The 9,665-nt window shown below is 35.6% G+C and overlaps 1 protein-coding gene across 1 annotated transcript; it reads left to right on the forward strand.

Moving 5' to 3' along the window:
* The first annotated feature begins 446 nt into the window (after nucleotides 1–446).
* On the forward strand, nucleotides 447–8,027 carry LOC137831185 (TORTIFOLIA1-like protein 1). Its single transcript, XM_068638760.2, has 6 exons — nucleotides 447–1,568; nucleotides 3,921–4,112; nucleotides 5,358–5,457; nucleotides 5,538–6,232; nucleotides 6,311–7,192; nucleotides 7,494–8,027. The coding sequence occupies exons 1-6, from the start codon at nucleotides 864–866 to the stop codon at nucleotides 7,683–7,685; spliced, it is 2,766 nt and encodes a 921-aa protein (XP_068494861.2). The 5' UTR covers nucleotides 447–863; the 3' UTR covers nucleotides 7,686–8,027.
* The last annotated feature ends 1,638 nt before the right edge of the window (nucleotides 8,028–9,665 follow it).

Below are 9,665 nucleotides of genomic sequence, written 5' to 3' on the forward strand. Positions count from 1 at the left end.
TTTTATACAATAGAAATAAGAAGGAAACGATTAAAAAAAAATCTCTACTTGTTTAGATAATTGAAAACGAAAGAAAGGTTATGTGATTTTGTTAGATCAACTAATTATTTACTTTACCATTATTTTTACAAAAAAGTATATATTATTATTATTATTGATTTTATATAAAAATATTTAATTTTTAAACAACACTTTATCTCAAATCATAAATAAATAAAATGAAAGGAATTAGAATACCATGAAAGCCACATAAATTTTATTTTTAAATTGTTCCTTCTGCATTTTTTGCTTTTAAATAAACATAAGGAAATATTCAAAATCACTCTTAAATTTTCTTCTCCAAATCTTTCACTCCTTCATCAAGCTAAACATGAAAAAACACTAACTCATCAATTTTTCTTTATACCTTTGGGGTATAACCCTATCCCAGTAAGCTAGTCACACCTACCCTATATTCTACAGCCATAGGGTCCCTTCCCTTGCCCTAGAGGTACAGTTGTAGTGCATCTCACTACCCAAGCAAGATCCAGGCATTGTGGTGGTACCCAAAAACCCTATTTCCATATTCCAACAATTTTATTTGATTTTATATAATAAAAATAATAAATTTATATATGGGGCATCACCATTTTCCAAATCCTTAACTTCCAAAAAGAAAGGGTCCATGATTTTGAGTTCTTCTGATATTTGAAAACTTGTTTTGCACCCTTTTTCCCTCACAGATCCACTTCAAATCAGTTCACATTTTCCTTTCACACATTGCTTTTGCTTTCTCTCATATCTTCTTTTTCCATTGCATTGAGTCCAAAGAAAACCCCTTTTAACATTAACTCAGACACAACATTTTGTTCACTTTCACAGCAATGAAGCACCCAAAACCCCAAAACCAAACAAACCCAACACCATCACCCTCATCAAGATCTTCATCCTCATCTTCTTCACTCTCATCCCACCTTGCTATGGTGGAGCTCAAGCAGAGGATCCTCACCTCCTTATCCAAGCTCTCCGACCGCGACACGCACCAGATCGCGGTCGAGGACCTCGAGAAGACCATTGCTGCGCTCTCGCCGGACGCCATTCCCATGATTCTCAACTGCCTCTACGACGCCGCCACCGACCCAAAGCCCGCCGTCAAGCGAGACGCCCTGCGCCTCCTCGCCGCCGTCTGCGCCGCCCACGCCGATGCCGCGGCCGCGCACCTCACCAAGATCATCGCCCATGTCGTGCGCCGCCTCAAGGACGCCGACTCCGCCGTGCGAGACGCCTGCCGCGACACCGTCGGCGCGCTTGCGGCGCAGTATCTGAAGGGCGACGGCGGGGGAGGGGGGGTCGGGACGGTGGTGGGGCTGTTCGTGAAGCCGCTGTTCGAGGCCATGGGGGAGCAGAACAAGGGGGTGCAGGCGGGCGCGGCGGTGTGCATGGCGAAGATGGTAGAGTGTGCTGGCGGCGGAGGGGAGGCGCCGGTGCCGGCGTTCCAGAAACTTTGTCCGAGGATCTGCAAGCTGCTCAGCAGTCCCAATTTCATGGCCAAGGCGGCGATTTTGCCGGTGGTTGCCAGCTTGTCACAGGTGAGAGGACAGCATTTTTGTGGGTTGGGTGGAGTGGGATCAAGGGTTGGTGGATTGATGTGAATTATTTTGAAGAAAACTTAAATGTAGTACCATTGGTTCTATTGGTTTTGTTCTGGAATGAGATTTGGAGTTTCACTTCAGTAATTCAGGATGATAATTAATGGAATCTGTTATTATTGAGACTGTTTAGGTAAACTCTATTTCTGATTGGGAACAACACGTTTGTAGAGCTTGAACTTGGAGGCTTATTTTGGTCATTATGTGGTACAGTGGTTTTGTGCTTGCTTTATTTGGGGTATGAATGGAGCTTTAGTGTAAAGCATTGTAGGTGCTCTGGTTATTTTGGATGTAGAGTTCTCTTTAGTTCAAAAATTAGATTCAGATCCATTGGTGTTTCTTTAGTTCAGTTCTCAAATCTGAATTCGAATTTCATCTCCATGATTTTTGTAGTAAAGATTTGCATTAAAATTTCGCTTAGATTATTCAGGTATGGACGAGTGCTTGAGTTATTTGAGTACCCCGCCAATGGAAATACTAGATGTAGTACTAGTAGTACCATATATGCAGATGCTATTAGTGTTGTTCTCAACTCAAATCAGATTTGAATAATACAGGATGATAATCAATGGAATCTTTTATTATATAGATTATTGAGGTGAAATTCTAATTCCGATTGGAGAACCCCAGCAATATCACTTCATTGCATCTAAGTTTTTGTGGAGTTTGAACTTGAAGGGTTATTTTCGTCATTAGGTGATGCAATGGTTTTGCACTTTATTTCAGTATGAATGGAGGTTTAGTATGCAGCATTTGAGGGTCTAGATTATTATGCTGTCTAGAGTTTTCTTTAGATCAAAAGCTTAGATGTAGATCCATAGGTGTTTCTTTTATTCTGTTCTAAAAAAATTGGAGTTTCTGCTACATGATTCTCATAACAAAAGTTTTCATTTTGCATTAAAGGTTCACATAGATGATTCAGGTGAGGAGGAGTGCTTTAGTTTTATCTAGGGAGTACCCTGCCAAGAGCAGCGCTAGTGTTGCTTTCAGTTCGAACTTGAAGGGTTATTTTGGTCATTAGGTATTGTGCTTGCTTTATCTAGGGTGTGAACGGAGCATTAGGGTAAAACATTTGAGACGCTTTAGTTATTTTCAGATATAGAGTTTCCCTTATGACAAAACTTAGATGCAGATACATGTTTTGTTTTGGTTTTGTTCTCAAACCAGAATTGGAGTGTTACTTTCATGATATACACAATAAAGGTTTGCATTAAATGTTCACACAGATTATTCAGATATGGTGGAGTGCTTGAGTTATATCTATGGAGTACCTTGTCTAGAGGAGCATTGGTGTTGATTTCAGTTTGAACTTGAGTGGTTGTTTTGGTCATGAGGTGGCACAGTGGTTTTGTCCTTTCTTTATTTGGGTATGAATGGAGCTTTAGTGTAAAACATTTAGATGCTTTAGTTATTTTGTGATAGAATTTTCTTTAGGTTTAGACTTAGAAGTATCCTTTGGCGCCTTTTGTTTCTGTATTCAATTTGGAATTGGAATTTCACAGTAATGATTTGTGTAGTTCAGGACAGGATAGTTTTGTGCATGTTTGGTTCGACATCGGATCAAACTAGATCTGTGATCCACATCCAAGTTAAAGTTACTTAGAGTAGCTTTTATTTTTCACATCTGAAATGTTGATCTGGGGCTTGAAACGCTACTCCAAACACAGGCTTACTTAGATATGAAACTCTAATTCTGATTAGAAAACAATGCTAAAAGTACTTATGAAATTATGTTTAAATTTTGTCGTTTTGTTATTAAGAGACTATGGTGGAGTGATTTACATATATTCAGGGAGTGCCCTGCCAAGAGGAGCATTTGTGTTGGTTTTAGTTCTCTTGCTGGATCCAAAACGTATCACTTTTTTTTTTATCTGTATGTCTGGCTCTGTTCGGTTCTATTTTAACTCTTAACATGCTAAACAATTGCTGTTTGTTTATTGTAGTAGATTCATTAGGGTTATACAAAAACTGAGATTTAGTTAGACCTGATTATATTGGCAAAAATTCATCTGTAGAATTCAATTTAACATGGTCATATGTGGTGATAATGATGTTGGAAAGTGGCTTTGGCAACTGCAGAGGCTAATCCCAATGAAGTTGGAAGTTGCAGTTCAATATTTGGCATAGGTCTATCAGATTTGGATGGTAGAGGCTGCAAAGATGTCTTTAATTTTGATTCTGTTGGTTTGTTTGTTTTTGTCAAACTTGGGGCCATTAATCGCCGACTTACCATTTTATGATGTTTAGAACTGGTATGAAAATTCCTCAGAGGTAATTGGGTATTGATTGCAGGTTGGAGCAATTGCACCACAAAGTTTGGAACATTTGCTGCCCAGCATCCATGAATGTCTTTCAAGTACGGATTGGGCAACACGTAAAGCAGCAGCTGAGGCATTAAGTTCTTTGGCATTGCATTCAAGCAGTTTGGTTATTGATAAAGCAGCACCCACACTGGAAGTACTCGAGGCTTGCCGATTTGACAAGGTAGCATTTACAGTGAGATTTCCTAATCATAACTTGTTGGCATCCCATGCTATTTTTATTTTTTGATTCCTCGGTGCTGTCACTTCTTGCAATTCTTATTTTATTTAAATGTTAGGTTTCTAAGAAGAAATTAGTTCAATAAGGAGTATGTTTGGTTAGTCTATTAACTTAGTTACTATATAAGCTAGTTTGATCTCTGTAAAAGTGTTTAGTAAGGTAATTCAAAATGACTTATTTTAGGAGATTATAGCTTATGAGCTACTAGCTACTTCAACTAGCTTCTTGCTTATTTAATTTTGTTCCATAAGTATCCCTTATGTTTGAATACATTTCCTTATCATTCTTATTATTTTTACCTATTTTCAATTTTACAATGACAAAAACATTTCTTCTCCCTTCAGTTTTACAATTTTACAAAGAGAAAAACATTATATGATATTATGTGAAAATTACACACAATAAACTTGTAAAAAAGAAAGAATAGTAATTTCAATTGAGAAATTGAAAAAATTAAACTTTTTGAAATAAATAAAAATTAAATTTGATTAATATTCATCACGTTAAATAGTTTTAATAAAATGACTTGTCCAAATAAAAATAACATATATAACTTTGAAAAAATAAATAGAAAGACTGAAAAGTTTAATAAGAATTTAATTATTTTAAAAAAGAATCTAAAATTATAATAATGTAATAATTTTTTTTCTAGCAAACACAAATTTTATTTATATAATAAAATTTAGTGTTTAAGGTTTAAAGTTTAGGGTTTATGTACTTATTCCTTTTATATTTACCTATTAGCTCATCATTTAGTTCTACCAGACATTTCTAATCCAATAGACTAGCTTATCAACTTGGAACTTATCAGTTTAGATCTTATCAGCTAGCTACTAGTTTATTAGTTAGAAGCTAGCTTATTAGGTACTAGCTAGTTTATAATCTAGTTTTACCAAACAAAACCAAGGAGTAAGGATGTTAATTGTAAAACATTAATGAAGGTAGCCACATAACATTAGCTTTTTCCTTTTGACTTTTTTCTTGCATTCTAGTGTATCTCATTCAAAGAGTGACTGGTTTATCAGGTGTCTGTCAATAGTACCAATTATGCCGTTCTCTTTATAGTCTGGGCCAAGGATCATTGGTCCTAGTATGGCAGATTTTAATTTGTTGAAACTCCGTTACCGGAGAACTAATCCTTTGCTTTATTATCTACTTTTTTCTACATTAATGTATTGTTGTTCTCAGATAAAACCTGTAAGAGATAGCATCAATGAGGCATTGCAATTGTGGAAAAAGATCGCAGGAAAAGGAGATGGGTCTCTTGATGATTCAAAGCCCTCGTCTGGTAGGATGTTTGATTTGTCTGTCATAATCTGTTTTTTATCCTAGTTTATGTTGGTGATGACTGTTTTTTTTATGCTTTAGATGGTGGGAATGAATCAGCTATTTCGTCAGATACAAGTGACCCGAAAAAAGTAAGTCTTGATGAGAGGAAGACTAATTCATCAACTAGTTCTTCAAACTTGGATTCAAATTCTAAGGCCAAAGCAGCTGGCATCTCTGAGAAGGCAGTTGTAATACTGAAAAAGAAAGCACCCGCCTTATCTGATAAAGAACTAAATCCAGAATTTTTCCAAAAACTTGAAAGAAGGGGTTCGGATGATTTACCAGTGGAAGTAGTTGTTCCTCGGAGAGGCCTTAATTCTTCTAACTCCAACAACGAGGAAGAGTCAGAGGCAAATGTTAAAGATTCAAAAGAAAGAACAAGTTCTGTTGGAAACATCCCTAATGATGATTTTCATGGATCCTTAAGTAATAAATATCGTATCTTTGAGAGAGGCAATGATGGAAATTCTAAACAAAGGAATTATGATGATTTTGGCCATGACAGATACCCTGAAAGAAGGGTGAACTCAAAAGAACCTAGGACTAAGGCATATGATACTGATGATAGGGCTGAAAATGATCAGAGGGAGGGTTCTGCCAATCTTTCAGGTTTTTCTAAAACTGATGGTCAATCTGAAGTACCCTTCTCCAATAACAGAGGAAATTGGTTGGCCATCCAGAGGCAGTTGCTGCAACTGGAAAGGCAACAAGTTCATCTAATGAATATGCTTCAGGTATGGTCAGTATGGCACAAAAAATTAGTTCTGGTATAATGTCATTCACAAGTGATTGATGTTTAAACAATTTTGCAGGATTTCATGGGTGGATCACATGATAGTATGGTGACTCTAGAGAATAGAGTGCGAGGTCTAGAGAGAATTGTTGAAGACATGTCTCGAGATTTATCCATATCATCAAGTCGTAGAAACTTTACAGGGTTTGAAGGATCATCTAGCAGGCCATCTAGCAAGTATAATGGTTTCAATGACTACTCCAGTTCCAAATATGGAAGAGGCGGTGATGGACGCATCCAATTTGGTGAAAGATTTTCCCAATGTGATGGAAATGCTTTGGGAATGAGGGGAAGAGGGCCATCTTGGAGATCTGACATGTCTGAAGGGTGGGATCTTCCTGGGTATGGTTCTTCTAGAAATAATAGCCAGGTTCCTTCAAGGAGGGCTTTTGGTGGTAGTTCTGCTGATGGAAGATCACCAAAATCTGTGCATGAGAGTGATCAATCAGGAAATAGGAGAGCTTGGGATAAAGCAGCAATGCCCATCCGGCTTGGTGAGGGACCCTCTGCTAGAAGTGTCTGGCAAGCTTCTAAGGACGAAGCTACCTTGGAAGCAATTCGGGTTGCTGGTGAGGACAATGGAGCATCTCGAGCAACAAGGGTAGCAATCCCTGAAATGACTGCAGAAGCTCTTGCTGATGACAATGTTGGGCAAGAGAGGGATGCCATCTGGACTTCTTGGACCAATGCAATGGATGCCCTTCAAGTAGGTGACACAGATTCAGCCTTTGCAGAAGTATTATCCACTGGTGATGATATTTTGCTTGTAAAGCTAATGGATAGAACAGGTCCTGTAATTGACCAACTTTCAAGTGAAGTTGCATGTGAAATTGTGAATGCCATTGGACAATTCTTACTGGACCAGAACATGTATGACATCTGCTTGTCTTGGATCCAACAGGTACGACTTTTTCTTCTGTTTGAATTTTCATTTCCATAACATGGTTTGTATAATTCCCTGTTACATGGAATCACATCTTTTGTGATTAAAAAATATAACCTTTTATCTTCAAGATGTATATGACCCCGATCATTCATTCTGATTTTAAAAACTATGGGTTTTATGCACATTCATTCCTTGGAATGATAATTCTACACCAAATTGCAACAAATAGCTTGTTTAGCCATTGATGCTTACTCCAATTTACACATAGCTCCTCTTCTGATACATAAACTATTGAATTCATGACCATAATGTCCAGTTGCTGGAGATAGTATTGGAAAATGGAGCCGATACCTTTGGCATCCCCATGGAAATGAAGAAAGAGCTATTACTGAATTTACATGAAGCTTCTACAGATACAACTGAGGCTTGGGAAGGGGTACATCCTGATCAGCTTTTATTGCAGTTGGCATCAGCCTGGGAAATTGATCTACAACAGCATGACAAATAGCTCACAGAGAACAAATCATCTTCTGCGATTGAAACTTGAATTGAATGGTATTGAGTGCAATTTGAAATTTTGTTCAGGTGTTTGGCCTCCTCAAAACAATTACATTGCAACAGATTTATGTTCCCTTTTCTCCTGTATCTTGGTGAAGGCTGATCCTATTACTGGTCAGAGCAACGTTTGACCGTTGAATATCACCATTATTTTTTTTGTATCAACAGATATGGTCATTACTAAGTGGCAGTGTCTGGTTGCAGAAATTGTCCTGCTTAAAGACGTGTAAATTGAGACGAATGGACAAATCTTCCATGTAATTATTATATGTAATCTTTCTTCATTTGCTTATTTCATTTGCACCATTTTCTTGCCTTCTGCTTATAAAATATAATCAGAGGCACCACTACTGATATTTTTTTCTTTCTATTTGGAGAACATATACAAACCTAGAAAAACATTAAAAAATTCACGAATGACAAGGATAGGGATTTTGGAAGTTAAGGGAAAATTAAAATCTCCATAATATTGAAGATAAAAAAGATTGATATTTTATTTGCCTTTTCTTTCCTACAATTCACAATTAAATAAGAAATTTAGATTAAATATATTTAGTTTCTGAAATCGAGTAATATTTGCTGGTCACCAAGAAAATTGTGTTTTTTTCCCTTTTATAGAAATGTATACAATTTCATGAATATAAAAATAACATGATTTTCTTAGAAACTAAAAGTCAACATTTCTGTATTTACAAAATCTAAATATATTTAACCTGAATTTGTATAAAATGTCTTTAAATTTTAAAATAAAAAGTTTTTTATTTAAATTCTTTCGTTTGTTCTTTTCCAACCAAAATATAAAATTAAGTGCTGGGTTGCAAGTACTTTTATATCAACACGATTAGACACTTATGTTAATATCTGTCCTTATAAATATCCTGAGCTTTTATATGTTGTTTATAGGGGAGTTACGTTACCCGATGATCTAAAACGTCATTGTCATATAATTTAAAAATATATTTCTACCTTTATAAAATTTATCCTAGGAAATATAATCTAAATACAAAAAGATAAATTCAAAATACACAATCCTAAATATACAAGATGTAACTCAGAATACATCATTTTTGGATTTGTTAGATATTTTAATATTTTATTTGAATTAATTTTAAACACAATTAATTTATTTTAAAAAGTTATTTTTATTTTTAAAACACAAATAATTTATTTAATACAAAGATTTTTTTAATAGTAATAATATTAAGGTAAAGTAAATACAATAAATGATATAATATTTGATATATTAATGATTAATTTTTTTTTACAATATCTTTATTAAATTTAAAAATACAAAATCTTAGAACATTGAAAAATTGTCTAAAAATTAAAACTATATCCTGTTCCCTGGACTGGTATAAACGACCTCCTCATTTGTGATGCCACAAATTAACTACAATGCATTATGAGTTTTGTCCGATGTTGGATACCTTTTACCACATGTCTACAGTCGATCATACGCTGTAGAATATCGACGATCCTTATGAATATACCTGTATTAATTGAAATTATATTAGACACTTAAAAAATTAAAATAAAAAATCATGATAAAATAATGATGGAAAAAATACTCCTAATGTGACGAGGTCTGACCATCATGTGAACTATGTGGACGACAATGTGACAATACATATACTTGATCTTCGTCCACTCAAGAAAGTATGTAGGAGTGTGACACTAATTTGAATCAGTGCATGTTGAGAAATGTGAAGTCAGTGTCACATTGGTAACAAGATGATTGACAAAGTGCAACTATCGGTCATAAACGACTGTAACTATACGTCTTTGGTGTTGGGTATGAAGCCAAAACCAATTGGGTTGGGCTGACTAGACACCATGTTTAGTGAATGGGCTTAATCATTATGTCCCTTTTATAATCTCTATTTAAAGAGATCATTGTACTTGTCATTGGTGTGCAACAAAACATAATGAA

This window comes from Phaseolus vulgaris, chromosome 6 (genome assembly GCF_051622355.1).
Source record: "Phaseolus vulgaris cultivar YP4 chromosome 6, ASM5162235v1, whole genome shotgun sequence".
Taxonomy (NCBI): Eukaryota; Viridiplantae; Streptophyta; class Magnoliopsida; order Fabales; family Fabaceae; genus Phaseolus; species Phaseolus vulgaris.

Bases quoted from the DNA above. Each gene is read 5' to 3' on its own strand.
- LOC137831185 (XM_068638760.2), top strand. From the start codon at position 864: ATGAAGCACCCAAAACCCCAAAACCAAACAAACCCAACACCATCACCC. The intron at 4,113-5,357 runs GTAGCATTTACA...TGTTGTTCTCAG, and splicing joins AGGCTTGCCGATTTGACAAG to ATAAAACCTGTAAGAGATAG. The intron at 7,193-7,493 runs GTACGACTTTTT...CATAATGTCCAG, and splicing joins GCTTGTCTTGGATCCAACAG to TTGCTGGAGATAGTATTGGA.